The 24,986-nt window shown below is 45.6% G+C and overlaps 1 protein-coding gene across 2 annotated transcripts in view; it reads left to right on the top strand.

The window, feature by feature from the left end:
- BANK1 (B cell scaffold protein with ankyrin repeats 1) overlaps nt 1-24,986 on the top strand; it is a 1,011,739-nt gene that overhangs the window by 801,846 nt on the left and 184,907 nt on the right. For both annotated transcript variants that reach the window (XM_073589285.1, XM_073589294.1), the window contains one exon: nt 3,669-3,920. In XM_073589285.1, the coding sequence (XP_073445386.1) occupies nt 3,669-3,920 (252 nt within the window). The remainder of the gene's footprint in view (nt 1-3,668; nt 3,921-24,986) is intronic.

Genomic DNA, 24,986 nt, shown 5'->3' with positions numbered 1-24,986 from the left:
CCCCCTTACAGAGCCACTCTGGAAGATCTCAAGAATGCAGTTCATGCTAGACATCCCAGGAATTTACAGACCTTGGATGCTTTTTGCCAAGAAGAGTGAGCAGCTTTACATTCTGAGAAAATAAAGAATCTCATCTACAAATGCCACAAAAGACTTCAAGCTGTCATTGGTGTTAGAGGGGGCAATACACGGTATTAAGAAATTGGGTATGTAAACTTTTGATCAAGGTCATTTTAGATGTTTTGGGTTGTCATTATGATTTGAAAAGAGAAAACACAGTAGTTTGACAATAAATGGCTTCATCAGAAGCTGGACAGACATCTGACTGGGATGATTTAGTGAATCCTGCTTTTATCAGGGGGTTGGACCAGATGGCCCAGGAGGTCCCTTCCAACTCTACGATTCTATGATTCTATGATTCTATGACCAAACCACTATCCATGAGTGGAGAAAAAGTTTTGCTGTTATCATTCATATTCTCTGAAAAAAGGCCAAGAAAGCAAAAATTCTGCCGGGTATGTAAACTTTTGAGCACAACTGTACATGCTTTGCTTTGCTGATATTGTTCATAGAATGGTAGAGTTGGAAGGGATCTCCTGGGCCATCTGGTCCAACCCCCTGCTCAAGGCAGGATTCACTAAATCATCCCAGACAGATGTCTGTCCAGCCTCTGTTTGTTATAATGTAATGATTGATAGTATCAGGCAGAAAATGTAATTTTATAAAATGAAATGAGTCTGGATTGAGAAATCCAAGTCTTCAATTATGGGTAATAGTCTTCCACATGCTACATTTTTTGAAATGTTAAAATAAATTCAGACAGTGTAGATTTGTTCAATAATGTTCATAAAATAAAGTTGTTTAGGAGGAAACTGAGTGTAGCAAATTCCTTCAAAGGTAAGGTTCACTTCCTGTTCAGCTCCTGACTGAGCACTCTGTCTGGCAAAAAGATAGACCCTGTCAGAATAAAAGGTCAGAGTCAAAACTTTACTATTTTCCACTCCATTTGACTAATTCAAGTGAATGGTTAAGTTGGTGCATGTGATGATTATCATGACTACGTTTTTTTTCATTCTTTTGTAGCTGATCACATTGTCCTTGGAGAGATTTATGCTATCTAATAGATAACTACTGGTCTGGCTGCGAGAATGCAAAATTCTCTATAATGATTTTTAGGCTGTGTTCACACATCCGGAATTCCTGTGGATTTTATGCGTTTTTGCCGAAAACACTGCAAAAGCGCATAAAATAAGCAAGCCATTGTATTCACTGGCATTCCGCACATGCTTTGCTAATGCTGCATATTTTTCTGTGGCAAAATCGCATGGCGGAAAAATATGCAGCATGCTCATTCTTTGTGAGGAATTCACGGGAATTCCACACACATAGGACAGCATTTTTCTGCTTACTTTCCGCATGTGGCTATGGCGCCCATGTGCAAAGTAAGCGGAAAATGTGAGGATGGTACCCAGGGTCTGGAGGAGAGGAGATTCTCCTCCAGGCGCTGGGTACCATATCCTTGTAAAAAAGAATTAAAATAAGAAATGGTGTTTTTCTCACCTTCCGGCATCCCACAAAGCGTCCCCAGGCCTCAGCGATGCTCCCGGCAAGTACCGTTCCCAGCAATGCCTTGCGACAATGACCTTTAATGAAGTTGCGGTCTTGCGATACCCTAGCGGTCTCGCAAGACCACTATGTCATCAAAAGTCATTGTCGCAAGGCATTGCTGGGAACGGGACTTGCTGGGAGCATCGTGAGGATCGGGAACGCTGCGTGGGACCAACCTGTCAATCAGTTTTCCAAGAGATGCTACAGATCACTTGGAAAACGCTAGCATTCTGCAAGCTAATTACGCTTGCAAAACGCTAGTTAAAATGCGGGAAATACGGGGTAATTACACAAGCGGAATTCTAGCGTATTTCCCGCGGCAGGGAGTTGCAGAACTCCCGTGGAAATTTCCGCAGCAATTCCGCAACGTGTGCACTTAGCCTTAAAGTGGTAGAAGCCACCAAACAATTAGTAGTGATGAAATCTTTGCTCTGATGTTAAAGGGGTATCCCAATCTCAAAGATCCTATCCCAATATGTAGTAGGTGTAATAATAATATTGTTGGCAAATACCTTCATTTAGAAATGTAGTATAGTTCTGATTTGCTATGTCTCTTACCCCAAGTGCAGGGTATTGCAGCAACTTAGGTATCTATGGCTACAACCACTCACATAGTGACAGTTATTTAGCTGTTCATGGTTGTAACCATGGATATCTAAGCTACTGCAATGCCGTGCATATGGTGTAAGCTATATATCGAATTATGAGAACTATGCTACATTTCTAATTGGAGGTGTTTACTGTTATTATTATTATTACATCTAATATATATTGGGATAGATTCTTGAATATGGGAATACCCCTTTAATGCTAGTAACTGAATGAGGAGGGCTAATGAGAATTTTCCCTACTTACATTATTTTTTTTTTAGAAATGTAAGCTCTGAGTTTATGAGGAATCTGTCTGAACGTTATGCTGCCCTGTCTGATTTCAATGGTGTGTCACTTACAATATAGTCTTCATAAAAGAACAGTTAATCAGGTGTACTGTCTCTACTCTATGTTGCCCTTTGCACTTGGTTAAACTAGCGGGAAAACACAAATCTAAATGTTGATTAAATGAGTGGCTTTGGAGGGTAAAACTGATTTAAAAAAAAGCTGTACAGTGAAGTACCTTCCTTGAAATTGAGCAAGGGGGGTGCAGGTAATTGGAACTTAGATATGTTTTGTTTTTACAAGTTGGGTTTTTAGAAGATTTCCGTTCAAAATGCTTTTCATTCTCCTGCAAATATAAAATACTAGCTTGGCCCATGCAAAATTTTTGCACATTGCTCATCAGGGGCGCAGACAATTTCAGAAAAAGCAAGCTGGTCAAATGTAAATGTATTTCATGAGCTGATGAACACAGGCAGGTATTTATATATGTAGATTGGTAATACAATAAATTGTTTTGATAAGTAGAGGCCAAAAATTTTTTTCCGGTTTAGATGCCACCTGCAGGTCATTGTGTCTTTCTGCAGGTTTATGAAAATGAATGTTTAAACTGTATTTAGTGATAAAATCGTGAATGTGTGGTTTGTTTGGCTGTTTTCTTGCTGAAGGGAGAAAGTTTACCTGTCAAATGGGGTATCATGTGTGTGTGTGGAGCAAAGTCATCCCCAAAAAAGCAGTGCATGTATACAAATGAGTTGGTAGTGTGCTTTGGGGTACTGTGGTGCCACCTGCAGGTCATTTTTCCTTACTGCAGGTTTATGAAAATTAATGTTTAAACTGTATTTTGTGATAAAATCGTGGATGTGAGGTCTGTTTGGCTATTTTCCTGCTGAAGGGGGCAAGTTTACCTTTCAAATGGTGTATCATTTGTGTGTGTGGGTGCCGTATGAACGGGGTTACAAAGCAATCACCGAAAAACAGTGTTTAGAAATAATAGACTAGATAATGAAAATATGATTCAAGAAGATCAAAAGCAAGCATTATGTTACATATCTCTGCAAAAATTATGTCTGTTCCAAAAATCTTTGACTTTGGGTCAGAACGATTGGCTATTATGTTCAATTGAATGTGCTGCTAACATTAGCAATGTTCAGTTGTATATGAATGTGTCTACTTTTATTGTCACAGAAGTAAGAACAGATGACAGTGAAATTGAGTCTCGAGATGAACTGGTTGAATACTCAGATGAAGAGAAGGATCATGAACATGATGAAGAGCCATTGCTAATCGCTTCCACTGAGGACGATGTGTACATAGTATTTGAACCCAGTGTTAAAAAAAAACAAAGAGGGCAAAGTCATTTCAATTCTGATAACCCAGCACCACCGGAGGCAGCACGAAAACCCACAATAGGAAGCGGTGCATCATCCAGTGCTCAAGGTAACAGCGGCATGTTCTCCTTATTATAACTTAGACTTTCCGTGTTAGAAACGAATTTAAAAAAAATTCCATTAGTAAAACGTATGCGCATTGACACAATAATGTTCTCAGTACAAAGTATTTCAAAATCCTTTATACATATTTCTATGTTTCAGTTTATTTATATGTAGACCCAGTAGCCAACTAAAATAATTTGGAACAATTATGTGTATGTGTACGCGTGTGTATGTATACCGTACAGGCAGGTGAAGAAAAATGCTGCAACGTAAGGTACAGATGTGGAAATATTTCATCTTTGTCATTTAGCATAACAAAGTGAATGGATAAAGGCGAAATATGTAAATCAAATCAATATTTGGCGTGACCGCCCTTTGCTTTTAAAGCAGCATGTCAATAAAGTAGTTGGCCATTTTTAGGAATTCATTCTTTTCCTTAAATGCATGCAATTTGGGATTAAAAATCATTTTTGCAATTGGGAAGATTTGCAGCATTTTGATCTTACAAGCTCTTTATTTTCCAACACATTCATTTTTTAATAAAGTTTGTAGCCATAAATCAGCTGAGAGGAGCTGAGAAAAAGACAGGCTAACCTCTTTCCGACATCATCTATATGTAGCAGAGCTGATCGGGTTATGGCAGCTTCTAGTCTCCCATGGTGACTATTAAAGACTGCCAAAAGTAAAATAAAAAAATGTTTTTAAAAATTAAAAAAAAATAAAAGTTCAAATCACCCCCCTTTTGCTCCATTCTAAATAAAACAATAAAAAATCAAATATGCACAGATTTGGTATAGAAGCTTTCAGAATCGCCTCATCTCCAATATAAAAAAAAAAAAACGATCGCTAAATGGCGCAACAAGAGAAAAGTCAAAATGTCAGAATTATGTTTTTTTGGTTGCCTCATCATCGCATTAATATGTGATAACGGGCAATCAAAAGATTGTATTTGCACCAAAATAGTATATTTAAAAACGTCATCACGGCACGCAAAAAATAAGCCCTTACCCAACCAGAGATCAAGAAAAATGGAGATGCTATGGGTATTTGAAAGGGCGTAAATTTTTTTTCTAACAAGCTTTGGAATTTTTTTTCCCCACTTAGATAAGCCACCAAACAATTAGTAGTGATGAAATCTTTGGCACACATCAGTGACCCTGCATCCCTGTTTTGCAAAGATAACAGTACTATAAACTGTATTTGCTGATGTAAGAAGAAAATAACAACCATTCATCAATTTACAAATATCAATTCAACCTATAAGAAGAGTCAACATAAAGATAACAGTCTATGCCTCCTGGTTTACTTAAAATAGACATTTGAATAATAAGGATTAAATGCTGTGTCATCACAACCTCTTGACATGATGCGGCCTACCAATCACATTAATGCCAGTAGCCAACATGGCTACAGCATTACCTTGTATGACGGACAATGTTATTTATGAGCTTGCTTACACTCCCTTGATCACATGCATCTGGCTCATTCTTAATTATCTGACCAAGAAGAGCACAGACCAGTCCGCTCTGCTTCTCACAAGAATACACTTTCTAGCAAATATATTGCAGACCCTGTCTGCCAAGACTTCAGTCTGCAGTGTGTATAACATACCGTATATACTTGCGTATAAGCCGAGATTTTCAGCCCATTTTTTTGGGCTGAAAGTCCCCCCTCTTGGCTTATACGCGAGTCATATACGCCAGGGGGTCAGTGGGGGAGGGGGAGCGGGGGTGTCAGATCATACTGACCCCCCGGCGCGTCTCTGCAGCCTCCCTGCTTGTCCCACGGTCTCCGGCGCCTGCCTTCAGCGGTCACGTGGTACCGCTCATTAAAGACATGAATATGCTCATATTCATGTCTTTAATGAGCGGTACCACGTGACCGCTGAAGGCAGGCGCCGGAGACCATGGGAGAACAGGGCTACAGAGACTCGCCGAGGGGGTGAGTATATGCGATATTCACCTGTCCCCGTTCCCATGCTGCGCGCCGCTGCCTGCCGCATCCTCTCTCAGTGATGTTCAGGTCAGAGGGCGCGGTGACGTGGTTAGTGTGCGCTACACCCTCTGATAACTGAACATCATTGACAGACGCTGTGGCAGACAGCGGCGAGCAGCGTGGGACCGGGAACAGGTGAATATCTCAGGTCCCAGTTCCTGAGCCAGCAACGGTGGAGAGGTGAATATGTCATTTTTTTATTTGCAGCAGCAGCGGCATATGGGGATTATTTTATGGGGGCATATTCTATGGGGCATCTTATGGGGGCATATTCTATGGGGCATCTTATGGGGGCTTATTCTATGGAGCATCTTATGGGGGCATATTCTATGGAGCATCTTATGGGACATATTCTATGGAGCATCTTATGGGGGCATATTCTATGGAGCATCTTATGGGGGCATATTCTATGGAGCATCTTATGGGGGCATAATGTATGGAGCATCTTATGGGGGCATAATGCACGGAGCATCTTATGGGGGCCTATTCTATGTAGCATCTTATGGGGAATATTCTATGGAACATCTTATGGGGGCATATTATATGGAGCATCTTATGGGGGCCTATTCTATGGGGCATCTTATGGGGGCCTATTCTATGGATCATCTTATGGGGGCATAATCTATGAGGCATCTTATGGGGGCCTATTCTATGGAGCATCTTATGGGGGCATATTTTATGGAGCATCTTATGGGGCATAATGTATGGAGCATCTTATGGGGCATCTTATGGGGCATTTTATGGGGGCATAATGTATAGAGCATCTTATGGGTGCCTATTCTATGGAGCATCTTATGGGGCATATTTTGTGGAGCATCTTATGGGGGCATATTCTATGGAGCATCTTATGGGGGCATAATGTATGGAGCATCTTATGGGGGTATTTTATGGAGCATCTGATGGGGCATATTCTATGGAGCATCTTATGGGGCAGCATATGGGGCCTATTCTGTAGAGCATCTTATGGGGGCATATTCTATGGAGAATCTTATGGGGGCATATTCTATGGGGCATCTTATGGGTGCCTATTCTATGGAGCATCTTATGGGGCATATTTTGTGGAGCATCTTATGGGGGCATATTCTATGGAGCATCTTATGGGGGCATAATGTATGGAGCATCTTATGGGGGTATTTTATGGAGCATCTGATGGGGCATATTCTATGGAGCATCTTATGGGGCAGCATATGGGGCCTATTCTGTAGAGCATCTTATGGGGGCATATTCTATGGAGAATCTTATGGGGGCATATTCTATGGGGCATCTTATGGGTGCCTATTGCATGAAGCATCTTATGGGGGCATATTTTATGGAGCATCTTATGGGGGCATATTCTATGGAGCATCTTATGGGGGCATATTCTATGGAGCATCTTATGGGGCAGCATATGGGACCTATTCTATGGAGCATCTTATGGGGCATATTCCATGGAGCATCTTATGGGGCAGCATATTCTATGGAGCATCTTATGGGTCCATTATTAACCTTAGTGCAGCATTATATGGGGTGTCTTTTGTATAGAGCATCTTATGGGGCCATCATGAACTGTATGGAGCATTATATGGGGCTCCTGATTCAATATGGATATTCAAAAACATTTAACCTACTGATTTCTCAATTAATTTTAATTTTATTGGTATCTATTTTTATTTTGGAAATTTACCAGTAGCTGCTGCATTTTCCACCCTAGGCTTATACGAGAGTCAATAAGTTTTCGCAGATTTTTGTGGCAAATTTAGGGGGGTCGGCTTATACGCGGATATATAAGGGAAGTGTGCATCATACAAGTGTGATGCTCAGAATTAATCCAGAATTGAACCTGAAGGAAACTGAAGGTAACTGAATAGTCACTGTAAGCAATGTTTCTGTTAGTTTCACTCACACCCCTGTTGTGAATTCTCTCTCTGGCTTCCCTCTGGTGATTACTGAAGGTAGTGGAGCTGGTCAGATTGAGAGTTCTCTTTCTGGGCTCCCTCTGGTGGTTACTGGAGGTAGTGGAGTTGATCTGATTGACAGAGGCTTGCCAACTGATAATGAGAAAGACGATTGGAGATCTGGGGTTTCTGATTGGGATTTAAGACAGCTGACTCCCTCTATCCCTGCTGGTGATTTTCTTCCTGTTCCTGCTGTGGTCTGATGTCTCCTGCTCTTTCCCTGCATGTTCAGCTAAGTGGTTCATTTGCTATTCTGTTTGCATTTGATCTGGTTTTGTCTATCTCTGTTTGGTGCGGGTCAGCCAGCTCCGGCTGGGGCTGTGCTGAATCACCGCCCTTATGTTACTTTATGTGCCAGTTTGTTTTGTCCCCTTTTATATTGGTCTCTTTTTGCTTTGCTTTCAGAATATACCAGAGTGCTGATATAGTGGGGGGCGAAGTCGTGCGACTTCAGTGTTTGTGTGCATCAGACGTGTTTGACTTTTTTGCAGGGTTTTTTGCGTGATTGCAGACAGTGTCTTTCCTTTCTTGTCCTGTCTAGTCAGTGTGGGCCCCATCGTTTGCTCAGTCTTTTCTTCTGCCTGCATTTGTGTTTTCATCTTGTCTCACCTACAATATATGTTTGGGGGCTATCTATTCCTTTGGGGTCTTCTCCGGGGCAGTTTAGATTTCCCCTGTCTTGCTTTAGGCTTAGTTAGCTCTCCGGCTGTGGCAAGGCGTCTAGGATCATCGTAGGTACGCTCTACAGCTACTGCTAGTTGTGTGGACAGGATCAGGGGTCTGCAATCCGCTTAGTTACCAATAGAGATGAGCGACTTTGCCTTTTTTCGGGTCGAGTCAGGATTCATGAAACCCGACTTTCGCAAAAGTCGGGTAGAACGAAATCGGCTGATTATCGTGAAAAGTCGAAGGCCGACTGAAACACGAAACCCAATGCAAGTCAATGGGGAAGAAAAGTCGGCAGTGAGTGGAGGTTAGGAAACGCCCCTACAGTGCCCATTTTAATGGCAAAAACATCAATTCTGATTACTTAAGCTTGTCAACCTTAAGTTACTTTATAATAATAGTTAGGCATTGAAAACTGGGGGTTATTTGGTGGGGGGGGTTGTGGGGGGGTAGGGCTGGCTCCAGATTTTCGTGGGCCCAGGGCCAAAGAGTGTCAATGGGCTCCTTTAACATGTGCCACAATTCATGATCCTCTGATATGGCAGAGAAATAGCGGTATAGTACAATGAAAAATACTTCACTTCTTACATCACATGACTGATATCCATTTTAAATTCTCCAATACCTCCAAAAACGGACTGTACATTACTCCATACAGTATTATGGCCATCGCATAGTGCGCTATACAGAGTAATGAGGCCCATATATTTCTCCATACAGAACCATTGGTCCCATATAATGTTCCATACAGTATATGATGCGCTCCACATTATGCTACAGTATATATTGGTCTCCATAGATGAAGCTCCACTACCTTATGGGCCCAAATAATGCTCCATATACAATGGGCCTCATTTCTAATGCGCCAGTGTATAATGGGCCCTGTAAATGCTGCTCCAGTGTCTGATGTCCACCTTTGGAATGCTCCAGTGTATGGTGGGCCTCATATATCATACTTCAGTGTATAGTGCCCCCCAAAAATTGCTCCCAACCTTTAAAACAATTAAATAAGTCTCCTCGCTAGGGAATCCCTATACTAGTCTGGACTCCTCGTCGTCCCCATCTTCCATCTCTTTGCACTTGGACTGTTTAGGCAGAGGGCGTACAGACGTGATGTCATCGCGCTCTCTGACCAGAATGTCGCTGTCAGGAAACGCGGAAGACGTCACGGCGGTGGAGCAGGGAGAGGTAAGTATTTCAAATTTGCAAGTGCTGTGATCCTGAACAAGCAGGGGGGCCACTCGTGGGCGGCGGTACTGGCACAGGGCCCCTCATAGTATGCCGGTGTGTCTGACGGCGAGTGTGCACCCACACCATCAGAGACACCTGATTGAAGTATGAGGGACCCGGCGCCAGTGCCGTCACCCAAGAGTGGGCCCACCCACCTGTCCAGGGCAGCGGCACTCGCACGGGTGCGTGCACCAGGTGGTGACCCCGGCCTTGGGGGGAGGCAGCCTAGTTAGGGAGGTTGAAAAAATGGCATATGTTGATGTTAGACATTCAGCAGCTGCAAATGGAGGAATTGGAGAAGTCCGAGGAAGAGGAGGACAAAAGCGAGCCATTTTTCTGGCAACCTATGTGTCAGCAGGAGAAGGTGGGACAAAATCCTTTGAAACCCATGCATGGTTCATTTTAATGAAGGTTAGATCATCAACATTTTGGGTCGACAGACGGGTCCTTTTTTCTGTCAGGATTGATCCAGCAGCACTGAAGACTCTTTTGGATAGCACACTAGCAGCAGGGCAAGCGAGCTCCTGTAAGGCATATTGTGCCAATTCAGGCCAGGTGTCCAGTTTACAGACCCAATAGTCAAAGGGGAATGACCTGTGATGGTGAACATCGATATGGGAGGAGAAGTAGTTTGTAACCATAGTTGACAACTGCTGTCTCCTGTCACTTTCAATCGATGCAGTATTACCAGTCGTGTGAGTGGCACTTGAAATATCAGTCCACAACATGGTCATGAAACCCCTGTGTCCAATGCCACTTCGGCTGTGTGCACCACGAACACCTCTTCCATGTTGCTCCATACGGCTCGTGAGAGAATCATCACCGCCGCTGTGTGCTGGGAATGCCTCATACAAACGGTTTACCAGAGTTGCTTCTTTGTTATCCAATATTAGCTCTAGGTTCTCCTGTGGCATGATGTTTTGGAATTTGCCTTTATAGCGTGGATCCAGGATGCTGGCCAACCAGTAGTCGTCATCGTTCATCATTTTGGCAATGCGGGGGTCCCTTTTTAGGATCTGCAAGGCATAATCACACATGTGGGCCAATGTTCCAGGTGTCAATGATGCACTGCGAGTGCCGGGTGGAGGAGCACTTTCTGGCAAATCAACATCCCTCCAGTCGCGCATAAACCCTGTACCTGACCTTGCCACGCCAACATTTTCTCTTGCCCCCTGAGAAGCATCATCCTCCCCTAATTAATCATCCCCATCCTCCTCCTCTTCCTTTTCTTCCTCCACCTCGTCATCCAGGAGAGTTCAATGATCAGACAATGGCAGATTGTCATCAAGGCTTCCCTCCTCCTCTTCCTCCTCAGCAGCAGACGCCTGCTCCTTAATGTGCGTCAAAGTTTACATGAGCAGACGCATAAGTGGGATGATCATGCTTATGATGGCATCGTCTACGCTTACCAGCCATGTGCATTCCTCAAAACACTGAAGGACTTTACAGAGGTCTTTCAGCTTCGACCACTGCACACCAGACAACTCCATATCTGCCCTCAAACTGCCTGCCCGTGTATCCTCCCACAAATGCATTACAGTCTGCCTCTGTTCGCACAGCCTCTAAACCATGTGGAGGGTGGAGTTCCACCTTCTTGCTACGTCGATAATTAGGCGGTGTTTGGGAAGGTGGAGCAATCGCTGCAGCTCCTGCATACGACTGGAGTGTACGGGCGACCGGCGGATGTGCGAGCACAGTCTTTGCACCTTATGGAGCAGGGCTGTTAACTTCAGATAATTATTGAGGAAGCACTGCACCACCAGGTTCAAGATGTGAGCCAGGCAAGGTATGTGTCTGAGTTTTGAAAGGGCTATGGCTGCCACAAAATTCCAGCCGTTATCACTAGAGTTGAGCGACTTTTGGTTTTTTAGGGTCGCGTTTCGTTTCATGAAACCCGACTTTTCCAAAAGTCGGGTCGAGCAAGATCGTCCGATTATAGGGAAAAGTCGGGGTTGTCCCGAAACACGAAACCCAATGTAAGTCAATGGGGAATAAAAGTCGGCAGTGAGAGGAGGACAGGAAACACACCAACAGTGCCCATTTGAATGCCAAAAGCATCAATTCTTCTTACTTAAGCTTGTCAATCTTAATTAACTTCATAATACAAGTTACGCACTGAAAAATGGGGGTTATTTGGCTACAGACTGAGGGGGGGAGGGCTGGCTCCAGGTTTTCATGTGCCCTGGGCGAAAGAGCGCCCCTTTAACACATACCACAACTCATCATGCTCCGATACGGCAGAGAAATAGCGGTATAGTACAATGAAAAATACCTCACTTTTTACATCTCATGACGAGGCCCATCTATTTCTCCATACAGAATCATTGGTCCCATATAACGTTTGAAACAGTATATGATGAGCTCCACATAATGCTACAGTATATGTTGGTCCCCATGGATGAAGCTCTACTGTCTTATGGGCCCCAATAATGCTCCAAACATAATGGGCCCCATTTCTAATGCTCTAGTGTATAATGGGCCCTGTAAATGCTGCTCCAGTGTCTGATGTCCACCTTTGGAATGTTCCAGTGTATGGTGGGCCCCATCTATCATTCTCAGACGGTGTTAGGCCCAGTATGGATTGCACGTGATTGCACAAAGATTAGAAAGGGTACCGTATCCCCAGATAACATGTATGGATAGCGTACACATTCAAAATATATGTCTCAGGAGGCAGGCTCAGACGGTGTTAGGCCCAGTATGGATTGCACGTGATTGCACAAAGGTTAGAAAGGGTACCGTATCCCCGGATAACATGTATGGATAGCGTACACATTCAAAATATATGTCTCAGGAGGCAGGCTCAGACGGTGTTAGGCCCAGTATGGATTGCACGTGATTGCACAAAGGTTAGAAAGGGTACCGTATCCCCAGATAACATGTATGGATAGCGTACACATTCAAAATATATGTCTCAGGAGGCAGGCTCAGACGGTGTTAGGCCCAGTATGGATTGCACGTGATTGCACAAAGGTTAGAAAGGGTACCGTATCCCCAGATAACATGTATGGATAGCGTACACATTCAAAATATATGTCTCAGGAGGCAGGCTCAGATGGTGTTAGGCCCAGTATGGATTGCACGTGATTGCACAAAGGTTAGAAAGGGTACCGTTTCCCCGGATAACATGTATGGATAGCGTACACATTCAAAATATATGTCTCAGGAGGCAGGCTCAGACGGTGTTAGGCCCAGTATGGATTGCACGTGATTGCACAAAGGTTAGAAAGGGTACCGTATCCCCAGATAACATGTATGGATAGCGTACACATTCAAAATATATGTCTCAGGAGGCAGGCTCAGACGGTGTTAGGCCCAGTATGGATTGCACGTGATTGCACAAAGGTTAGAAAGGGTACCGTATCCCCGGATAACATGTATGGATAGCGTACACATTCAAAATATATGTCTCAGGAGGCAGGCTCAGACGGTGTTAGGCCCAGTATGGATTGCATGTGACTGCACAAAGGTTAGAAAGGGTACCGTTTCCCTGGATAACATGTATGGATAGCGTACACATTCAAAATATATGTCTCAGGAGGCAGGCTCAGACGGTGTTAGGCCCAGTATGGATTGCACGTGATTGCACAAAGGTTAGAAAGGGTACCGTATCCCCAGATAACATGTATGGATAGCGTACACATTCAAAATATATGTCTCAGGAGGCAGGCTCAGACGGTGTTAGGCCCAGTATGGATTGCACGTGATTGCACAAAGGTTAGAAAGGGTACCGTATCCCCGGATAACATGTATGGATAGCGTACACATTCAAAATATATGTCTATACATCAGGAGGCAGGCTCAGACGGTGTCAGGCACAGTATGGATTTGACGGCCCAGATTACACAGCGGAGGAGCAGGGAGAGGTAAAGATTGCAAATGCTGGGGCCCTGCCCAAGCAAGGGGGGCCCACTCGTGGGCGTCGGTACTGGCACTGGGCCCCTCATAGTACAGCGGTGTGTCTGACAGCGGGTGTGCACCACCACCGTCAGAGACACTTGATTGCACTATGAGGGACCCTGTGCCAGTGCCCGCGCCCAAGAGTCGGCCTACCCACCTGTCCAGGGCAACGGCACTCGCACGGTGTCGTGCGCTAGGTGGTGACCCCGGCCATGGGGGGGGAGGCAGCACAGTTAGGGAGTTTTAGAAAGTGGCATATGTTGATGTTGGACATTCAGCTGATGCAAAAGGCGAAATAGGTGAAGTACCAGGAAGAGGTGGACCAAAGCTAGCCATTTTTCTGTCACCCTATGTGTCATCAGGGGAAGGTGGGACAAAATCCTTGGAAACCCATGCGTGGTTCATTTTAATGAAGGTTAGATCATCCACATTTTGGGTTGACAGACGGGTCCTTTTTTCTGTCAGGATTGATCCAGCTGCACTGAAGACTCTTTCCGATAGCACACTTGCAGCTGGGCAAGCGAGCTCCTGTAAGGCATATTGGGCCAATTCAGGCCAGGTGTCCAGTTTAGCTGCCCAATAGTCAAAGGGGAATGACCTGTGTGGGAGAACATCGATATGGGAGGAAAAGTAGTTTATAACCATAGTTGACAACTGCTGTCTCCTGTCACTTTCCATCGATGCAGTATTACCAGTTGTGTGAGCGGTATTTGAAAAATCATTCCACAACATTGTCATGAAACCCCTGTCTCCAATGCCACTTCTGCTGTGTGCACCACGAACACCTCTGCCAAGCTGCCCCCGGCCCGTATGGCTCGTGTGAGAACCATCACCGCTGCTGTGTGCTGGGAATGCCTCAAGCAACCGATTTACCAGAGTTGCTTGTTTATTAGCCAATATTAGGTCAAGGTTCTCCTGTGGCATGATGTTTTGTAATTTGCCTTTATAGCGTGGATCCAGGATGCTGGCCAACCAGTAGTCGTCAATGTTCATCATTTTGGCAATGCGGGGGTCCCTTTTTAGGATCCGCAAGGCATAATCTGACATGTGGGCCAATGTTCCCGGTGTCAATGATGCACTGCGAGTGCTGGGTGGAGGAGCACTTTCTGGCAAATCCACATCCCTCCAGTCACGCAAAAATCCTGTACCAGACCTTGCCACGCCAACATTTTCACTTGCCCCACGAGATGCATCCTCCTCCCCTAAGTAATCATCCCCATCATCATCCTCCTCCTCCTCTTCTTCCTCCACCTCGTCCGGGAGAGGTCCCTGAGCAGACATTGGCTGAATGTCATCAAGGATTCCCTCCTCCTCTTCCTCCTCATCAACATTGGCTGCAGATGCCTGCTCCTTAAGGTGCGTCAAAGTTTGCATGAGCAGACGCATAAGTGGGATGCTCATGCTTAGGATGGCGTCGTCTGCGCTTACCAGCCGTGTGCATTCCTCAAAACACTGAAGAACTTTACAAAGGTCTTTCAGCTTCGACCACTGCACACCTGTCAACTCCATGTCTGCTCTCAAAGTGCCTGGCCGTGTATCCTCCCACAAATGCATTATGGCCTGCCTCTGCTCGCACAGCCGCTCCACCATGTGCAGGGTGGAGTTCCACCATTTTGCAATGTCGATAATGAGGCGGTGGTTGGGAAGGTGGAGCAATCGCTGCAGCTTCTGCATACGAACAGAGTGTACAGGCGACCGGTGGATGTGCGCGCACAGTCTTCTTACCTTCTGGAGCAGGGCTGTTAACTCCGGATAATTTTTGAGGAAGCACTGCACCACCAGGTTCAAGGTGTGAGCCAAGCAAGGTATGTGGCTGAGTTTTGAAAGGGCTATGGCTGCCACAAAATTACGGCCGTTATCACTAACTACCTTGCCTGCCTCAAGATGTACACTGCCCAGCCATGACTCAGTTTGTCGCTTCAAGTACTCGGCCAGCACCTCGGCGGTGTGTCTGTCACCCAAACACATCATCTGCAACACAGCCTGCTGACGCTTTCCACTAGCTGCTTGATAGGGGGACACATCGTGTGCAACAGTGGCAGCTGCAGATGGAGTGCTCGTACGACTGCGCTCTGTGGACGAGCTTTCGCTTCTGGAGGAGGAGGAGGAGGAGGGTCGAACGCCTACAGCCAACTGTTTCCTATACCGTGGGCTAGGCAGCACTGTCCCACCACCGCTGTCCCCTGTGGACCCTGCATCCACCACATTAACCCAGTGCGCAGTGATGGACACGTAACGGCCCTGGCCATGCCGACTGGACCATGCATCAGTTGTGAGGTGCACCTTTCCGCTCACTGACTGCTTGAGTGCATGGACAATGCGGTCTTTCACATGATGGTGGAGGGCTGGGATGGCTTTGCGAGAGAAGAAGTGGCGACTGGGTAGGTCATAGCGTGGTACTGCATAGGCCATGAGTTCGCGGAAAGCTGTGCTTTCCACCAACCGAAAGGGCATCATCTCAAACGAGATTAGTTTGGCAATGTGGGCGTTCAAACCCAGTGTACGCGGATGAGAGACTGAGTACTTTCTTGACCTACTCATAGTGTCTGGGAGGGTGAGCTGGACTTGAGAGCTGCATATGGTGGAAGTAGCGGTGGATAGGGCGGACTGAGAGAGGGTTGATGATGGTGATGGAGTTGGTTTTCTTTCTGATGGCCTAGAATCAGTCTTTCGTTGATATAACAGTGGGATTCCCTGACTGCTGTGGTCTTGCAACGACACCTCAACATTTGCTGCTGTGCTAACCGGTGGGCTTACAGTGGGGGAAACAATGTAGCGTTGCTGACTACCTTCGTTGTGATCAGTTGCACATGTGGCACTTGAGTTTTGGTGTTGTGTCCACGCTTGCAAGTGCATGCTGGTTAAATGTCTAAGCATGCAACTGGTATTCAAATTTTTCAGATTTTTCCCTCGGCTAAAGGTCTTTGCGCACTTCTTACAGATAACCTTGGCCTGATCATGAGAATTTTGTTCAAAAAAGTGCCACACTGCACTCTTCCTACTTTGGCAGACATTTTGCGGCCTAGCACGCTGTGATCTTTTGACCCTCTGGACAAGCTGTCCAGCAACTCTTTTGATGTTTGGAACCTGTCTTTGGAGTGCTCCGGGCCTGCCAGATAACAGCTGTTGCGATGTCGATGTCTGCTGTGGATGCTCCTCATCTGAGCTATTGGAAGCAGCACCCTCTTCCCCCAATGGATGCCAATCTGGGTCAACAACTGGGTCATCCATCACCTCCTCTTCTATGTCATGTGAACCTTCCTCTGTGTCACCGTGTATGGTGGTATAGTGTGCGGGAAGGGGCACCTGAGTCTCATCAGGGTCAGAATCTGGCTCTGTACACTGCGAGGACAATGTAGTGCTCTGAGTGAATGTACCAGCAGAATCATCCATCAGCGGCTGTGCATCAGTGCACTCCATGTCAGATTCATCTTGGCCTGGGTAATTCACCATTTCACTTGATAATCCAGGCATGGTATGTGAAAACAGCTACATGGAGTAATCAGTAGTATCGCCTGCGTCATCGTTCAATCTTGGTTGGAGTGAAGGACACAAGGAAAGGTGTGGTTCATGAACATGAGCCTCCAATGACGACTCAGTGCTTTTACTTTTTACAACTGAAGAAGAGGAGGCGATAGAGCTGGAGGCTGAGTCAGCAATGTAAGACAAAACTTTTTCCTGATGCTCTGGCTTTAAAAGCGGTTTGCCAACTCCTAGAAAACTAAGCGTTCGAGGCCTTATGTAGCCAGACGATGACGCAGGGTCAGCACCTCCTGCATTCGGTCCTATTTTGCTCTTGCCACTACCATCAGATCCACCACCAACACCATCATTACCAGCTGCCAACCCCCGCCCAATTCCACGGCCTCTTCCACCAGCCTTCCTCATTTTTGGTAGAAATGTAGACAAAATCCAACAAACTATATAGTAATGTAAAACAAGGTACAAGGTGTCTATAGGACAGGGGAGATTTTGAATTTCTGCAGACACTTGTGGACACTGGACACTTTTGGATTGTGTGAGACCCACTGATATCTGAGCGCTATGTGACAGGCTCGATGGCACAGCTGTGACCAAAGTGACTAGAGGATAAGGGAGATTTTGAATCTCTGCGCACACTTTTGGACACTGGATGGACACTTTTGGATTGTGTGAGGCCCACTGATATCTGAGCGCTATGTGACAGGCTCGATGGCACAGCTGTGACCAAAGTGACTAGAGGATAAGGGAGATTTTGAATCTCTGCACACACTTTTGGACACTGGACACTTTTGGATTGTGTGAGGCCCAATGAATATCTGAGCGCTATGTGACAGGCTCGATGGCACAGCTGTGACAAAAGTGACTAGAGGATAAGGGAGATTTTGAATCTCTGCACACACTTTTGGACACTGGATGGACACTTTTGGATTGTGTGAGGCCCACTGATATCTGAGCGCTATGTGACAGGCTCGATGGCACAGCTGTGACCAAAGTGACTAGAGGATAAGGGAGATTTTGAACCTCTGCACACACTTTTGGACACTGGATGGACACTTTTGGATTGTGTGAGGCCCACTGATATCTGAGCGCTATGTGACAGGCTCGATGGCACAGCTGTGACCAAAGTGACTAGAGGATAAGGGAGATTTTGAATCTCTGCACACACTTTTGGACACTGGACACTTTTGGATTGTGTGAGGCCCAATGAATATCTGAGCGCTATGTGACAGGCTCGATGGCACAGCTGTGACAAAAGTGACTAGAGGATAAGGGAGATTTTGAATCTCTGCACACACTTTTGGACACTGGATGGACACTTTAGGATTGTGTGAGGCCCACTGATATCTGAGCGCTATGTGACAGGCTCGATGGCACAGCTGTGACCAAAGAGACTAGAGGATAAGGGAGATTTTGAATCTCTGCACACACTTTTGGACACTGGACACTTTTGGATTGTGTGAGGCCCACTGATATCTGAGCGCTATGTGACAGGCTCGATGGCACAGCTGTGACAAAAGTGACTAGAGGATAAGGGAGATTTTGAATCTCTGCACACACTTTTGGACACTGGATGGACACTTTTGGATTGTGTGAGGCCCAATGAATATCTGAGCGCTATGTGACAGGCTCGATGGCACAGCTGTGACCAAAGTGACTAGAGGATAAGGGAGATTTTGAATCTCTGCACACACTTTTGGACACTGGACACTTTTGGATTGTGTGAGGCCCAATGAATATCTGAGCGCTATGTGACAGGCTCGATGGCACAGCTGTGACAAAAGTGACTAGAGGATAAGGGAGATTTTGAATCTCTGCACACACTTTTGGACACTGGATGGACACTTTTGGATTGTGTGAGGCCCACTGATATCTGAGCGCTATGTGACAGGCTCGATGGCACAGCTGTGACCAAAGTGACTAGAGGATAAGGGAGATTTTGAATCTCTGCACACACTTTTGGACACTGGATGGACACTTTTGGATTGTGTGAGGCCCACTGATATCTGAGCGCTATGTGACAGGCTCGATGGCACAGCTGTGACCAAAGTGACTAGAGGATAAGGGAGATTTTGAATCTCTGCACACACTTTTGGACACTGGACACTTTTGGATTGTGTGAGGCCCAATGAATATCTGAGCGCTATGTGACAGGCTCGATGGCACAGCTGTGACAAAAGTGACTAGAGGATAAGGGAGATTTTGACTCTCTGCACACACTTTTGGGCACTGGATGGACACTTTTGGATTGTGTGAGGCCCACTGATATCTGAGCGCTATGTGACAGGCTCGATGGCACAGCTGTGACCAAAGTGACTAGAGGATAAGGGAGATTTTGAATCTCTGCACACACTTTTGGACACTGGACACTTTTGGATTGTGTGAGGCCCAATGAATATCTGAGCGCTATGTGACAGGCTCGATGGCACAGCTGTGACAAAAGTGACTAGAGGATAAGGGAGATTGGATTGCTTTTAAAAAAGCAGTTTGCGGAGCAGTGGGTAAACAGCAATGCAGGAATGTCAGGAAGCCTTAGAAGGCAGCCCAACAACCAACACCACTGATACACCACTGTATAGCCTCCCCTTGCACTGCACACACAGTGACTGGTGTGTTGTGCAGGCCAAATTGCTAGCAGCAGAAGCAGTTTTTTTGTCTTCTCAGCAGGACAAAAAAAAAAATTGGGATTGCTTTTAAAAAAGCAGTTTGCGGAGCAGTGGGTAAACAGCAATGCATCAATGTCAGGAAGCCTTAGAAGGCAGCCCAACAACCAACACCACTGATACACCACTATATAGCCTCCCCTTGCACTGCACACACAGTGACTGGTGTGTTGTGCAGGCCAAATCGCTAGCAGCAGAAGCAGTTTTTTTGTCTTCTTCCCTGCCTAACGCTCTCCCTACAGAATCAGCAGCAACCTCTCCCTATACTAAGATCGGCAGAAGTAAGATGGCGGTCGGCGTGCACGCCCTTTTATACCCCCTGTGACGCCCACCAAAGCAAGCCAATCACTTGCATGCCCTTCTGAAAGATGGTGGTGACCCGTGCCTATGTCATCACGTTGCCCACAGTGTCCGTGGATCCTGATTGGCTGAAAAAGAGCGCAAAACAAACTTTTGAAACGCGACTTTGGCGCGTAAGTCGCCGACCTCGTGGCCAACCTCATCCTAGGGTCGGGTTTCGTTTCATGAAACCCGACTTTGCCAAAAGTCGGCGACTTTTGAATTTTTTCGACTCGTTTCGCTCAACTCTAGTTATCACTAACTACATTGCCTGCCTCAAGATGTAGACTGCCCAGCCATGACTCAGTTTGTCGCTGCAAGTAGTCGGCCAGTACCTCCGCAGTGTGTCTGTTGTCGCCAAAACACATCATCTTCAACACAGCCTGCTGCCGCTTACCACTAGCTGTTTGATAGTGGGACACCTCATGTGCAACACTGGCAGCTGCAGATGGAGTGCTCGTGCGACTGCACTCTGTGGACGAGCTTTCGCTCCTGGAGGAGGAGGAGGAGGGTCGAACGCCTACAGCCAACTGTTTACTATACCGTGGGCTAGGCAGCACTGTCCCACCGCCGCTGTCCCCTGTGGACCCTGCATCCACCACATTAACCCAGTGCGCAGTGATAGACACATAACGGCCCTGGCCATGCCTACTGGACCATGCATCTGTTGTGAGGTGCACCTTTCCACTCACTGATTGCTTGAGAGCATGGACAATGCGGTCTTTCACATGCAGGTGGAGGGCTGGGATGGCTTTTCGAGAAAAGAATTGCCGACTGGGTAGGTCATAGCGTGGTACTGCGTAGGCCATGAGCTTGCGGAAAGCTTTGCTTTCAACCAACCGATAGGGCATCATCTCTAACAAGATTAGTTTGGCAATGTGGGCGTTTAAACACTGTGTACACGGATGAGAGGATGAGTACTTTCTTGTCCTACTGAGAGTCTCTGGTAGGGTGAGCTGGACTTGAGAGCTGCATATGGTGGAACTAGCGGTGGACATGGCGGACTGAGAGAGGGTTGGTGATGGTGTTGGTGGTCTTGCTGATGGCCTAGATTCAGTCTTTTGTAGCAATAACATTGTGATTCCCTGACTGCTTTGGCCTTGCGACAACACCTCAATATTTGCTGCTGGTGGTGTGCTCACCGGTGGGCTTACAGTGGGGGAAGCGATGTAGCGTTGCTGACTACCTTCATTCGGGGCAGTTGCACTTGTGGTACGTGAGGTTTGGTAGGCCGTCCATGCTTGCAAGTGCATGGTGGCTAAATGTCTAAGCATGGAACTGGTATTCAAATTTCTCAGATTTTTCCTTTGGCTAAAGGTCTTTGCGCACTTCTTACAGAAAACCTTTGCCTGATCATTAGGATTTTGTTCAAAAAAGTGCCACACTGCACTCTTCCTACTATGGAAGACATTTTGAAGCCTTGCACGCTGTGCTAATTTGACCATCTGGCCAAGCTGTCCTGCAAAGCTGGAGGCTGTCAGCAATGTAAGCCGAAACTTGTTCCTGAATCTCTGGCTTTAAAAGCGGTTTACCTTCTCCCAGAAAAGGGAGCCTTCGAGGCCTTGTGGAGCCAGATGAAGACGCAGGCTCAACACCTCCTGCCTTAGGTGCTATTGTGCTTTTGCCACTACCAGCAGATGCACCACCACCCCCACCACCATCAGTACCAGCTGGCAACCCCCGCCCACTTCCACGGCCTCTTCCACCATAGTTCCTCATTTTTGGAAAAATGTACCCAAAATACCACAAGCTATAAGGTACTGTAAAGCAATGTACAAGGAGTATATAGTATTGTGGAGAATTTGAATCTCCCTAGAGATTTTAGCAGGCTGAACTATTATCTCAGGCCCACTATAGATTACACCTCAATTTAACAGGCTGAAATTGGCTGGTGTATGACAAAGTACAAGGTGTGTATATAGTATTGGGGAGAATTGGAAGCTCCCTAGAGATTTTTGGAGGCTGAACTATTATCTCAGGCCCACTATAGATTACACCTCAATTTAACAGGCTGAAATTGGCTGGTGTATGACAAAGTACAAGGTGTGTATATAGTATTGGGGAGAATTGGAAGCTCCCTAGAGATTTTAGGAGGCTGAACTATTATCTCAGGTCTACTATAGATTAAGTGTGGAAAAATGAACGTTTGGTAACTGTGCAGAAAAGAGGAAGAAAAGTATTTTTGCTTTTAAAAAAGCAGTGTGCACAGCAGTGTGCAAACAGCAATGCAGCTATCAGGGAGCCTTATAAGGCAGCCTAATAACCACAGAGCTGATGCACAAAAAATATAGCCTCCCCTGTCACTGCACACAAACTGTTGTGTTGTACAGTGGAAATCGCTAACAGCAGAAGCAGTTTTTTTGTTCTTCTTCCCTGCCTAACGCTCTCCCATATTCAGAATCAGCAGCTGCAACCTCTCCCTAATGCTAATATCGGCAGAAGTAAGATGGCGGTTGGCGTGCACGCCCTTTTATAGCCCCTGTGACGCCACACAAAGCAAGCCAATCACTTGCATGCCCTTCTCAAAGATGGTGGTGACCGATGCCCATGTCATCGTGTTGCCCACAGTGTGCGTCCTCCATCATTGGCTAAAAAAGGGTGCTGGAAGCATCATTTGAAACGCGACATTGGCGCTCTGGTCACCAGCCTCGTGGCTGACCTCACGCTATGGTCGGGTTTCTTTTCATGAAACCCGACTTCAGCGAAAGTCGGCGACTTATGAATTTGACTGACCCGTTTCGCTCAACTCTAGTTACCAAGCTCTCTTTTTTTCTGTGGCTTAGCCTGGGCCTGCTTTCCTCCTCGGTGAACCATTTATAACAGAATCACCAGCCCAACTATAGACTCTAGGGTACTCTAAAGAAGGAAAGAATTTAAAAAAAAAATTTCAGAATTTTTTTTTTCATATATTTTTTCCTCTTTTTTTCTGGGGCTATAGGAGGATATTTTTTGACTAAACGGAGACTAAGCAATTGTCTGATCGTGTGGAGCAGCTCGCTGCTGAAGTGCGGGGAATTTTTGCCTATCTTGCTCAATCATCTGCTGTTGAACCAAAAATCCCTACTCCTGATGTGTTTTCTGGGGATCGGCCTAAATTTTTGAATTTTAAGAATAATTGTAAACTATTTTTTGCTTTGAAACCTAACTCATCGGTGAGCTCTGTGCAACAGGTTAAAATTGTAATCTCCCTGCTATGCGGCGATCCCAGGATTGGGCCTTTTCTTTGACACCCGGAGAACCTATTCTGGCTAATGTGGATGCGTTTTTTCAAGCCTTGGGGTTGTTGTATGATGAACCTAATGCTATTGATCAAGCTGAGAAAACTTTATTGGCATTGAACCAGGGTCAGGATTCTGCAGAGTTATATTGTCAAAAATTCCAAAAGTGGGTGGTCCTTACTAAATGGAATGAGGATGCCCTAGCAGCTCTCTTTCGGAAGGGTTTGGCAGAAACCGTAAAAGATGTTATGGTGGGATTTCCTGTTCCCTCTGATCTTGACGACTCTATGTCATTGGCCATTCAAATTGATCGGCGTTTACGTGAACATGAAACTACATGAGAGGCGTTGCCGCCTTTCAAACGAACTTCTGAACCTATGCAATGTGATAGGGTTTTGTCTAGGGCGCAACGTCAGGAGTTTACAAGGCGTAATAAGCTGTGTTTTTTCTGTGGGGACGCCTCCCATACTATTGCTGTCTGCCTAAACGAGAAAATAATTTTTCTCACGCATTTGCAGTGGGCAGTGTACAGCCTAAGTTCCTTTTGGCGATTCCCCTGATCTGCTCCTTGTCTACATTTTCCGCTAAGGCTTTTGTTGATTCAGGAGCAGCTTTGAATCTGATGGATTTGGACTTTGCCAAACATTGTGGTTTTTCCTTGATACCCCTCCGGACTCCTATCCCTTTGAGGGGTATTGATGCTACCCCCTTGGCGGAGAATAAACCCCAGTTTTGGACCCAAGTGATAATGTGGGTCGCCCCGAACCACCAAGAAAATTGTAAATTTTTGGTGTTGCACAATTTGCATGATACTATTGTTCTGAGTTTCCCTTGGTTGCAAACTCATAATCCTGTTTTAGATTGGAAATCTGTGTCTGTGGTGAGTTGGGGTTGTCAATGTGTTCTTAGTGACACTCCTGTTTTCTCCACCTCTCCCAGTCTCATTATATTCCTGACTATTTGGCTGATTTTTCTGATGTATTCAGTGAGAATAAGTCTGCGTCTTTGTCTACTCATAGGAGTTATGACTGTGCAATTGAGTTAATGCCCGGGTGTAAATTTCCCAAGGGTCGGCTTTTAAACTTATCAGTACCCGAGCATGATGCTATGTGATCTTATATCAAGGAGTCATTGGAGAAGGGTTACATTAGACCATCCTCTTCACCTTTAGGTGCTGGAGTTTTTTTTGTGGCCAAGAAAGATGGTTCATTAAGGCCATGTATTGACTATCGTTCCCTTAACAAAATCACTGTTAAATATCAGTACCCATTACCTCTGATTTCTGATTTATTTTCCAAGAGTTAAAAGTGCCTGTTGGTTTACCAAGATTGACCTCAGGGGGCGTATAATCTTATCAAGCAAGGGGATGAATGGAAGATGGCGTTTAATACTCCGGAGGGACATTTTGAGTACCTGGTGATGCCTTTTGGGCTCACTAATGCCCCTTCTGTCTTCCTGTCTTTTATGAACGATATTTTCCGGGACTTTGTGGATACGTTTTTGATCATTTATCTGGATGACATTTTGATCTTTTCCAGTGATTGGAATTCTCATGTGGAACATGTCCGGACTGTGTTCCAGATTTTGAGGGAAAATTCTCTGTATGTTAAGGGATCGAAGTGCCTCTTTGGTGTACAGAGGATAT

Source organism: Dendrobates tinctorius, unplaced genomic scaffold, assembly GCF_039654945.1.
Source record: "Dendrobates tinctorius isolate UK_male_01 unplaced genomic scaffold, ASM3965494v1 ptg000011l, whole genome shotgun sequence".
NCBI classification, from domain to species: Eukaryota; Metazoa; Chordata; class Amphibia; order Anura; family Dendrobatidae; genus Dendrobates; species Dendrobates tinctorius.
The sequence above is the reverse complement of the archived record's forward strand: the minus strand, read 5'-3'. Positions and strand labels throughout refer to the sequence as shown.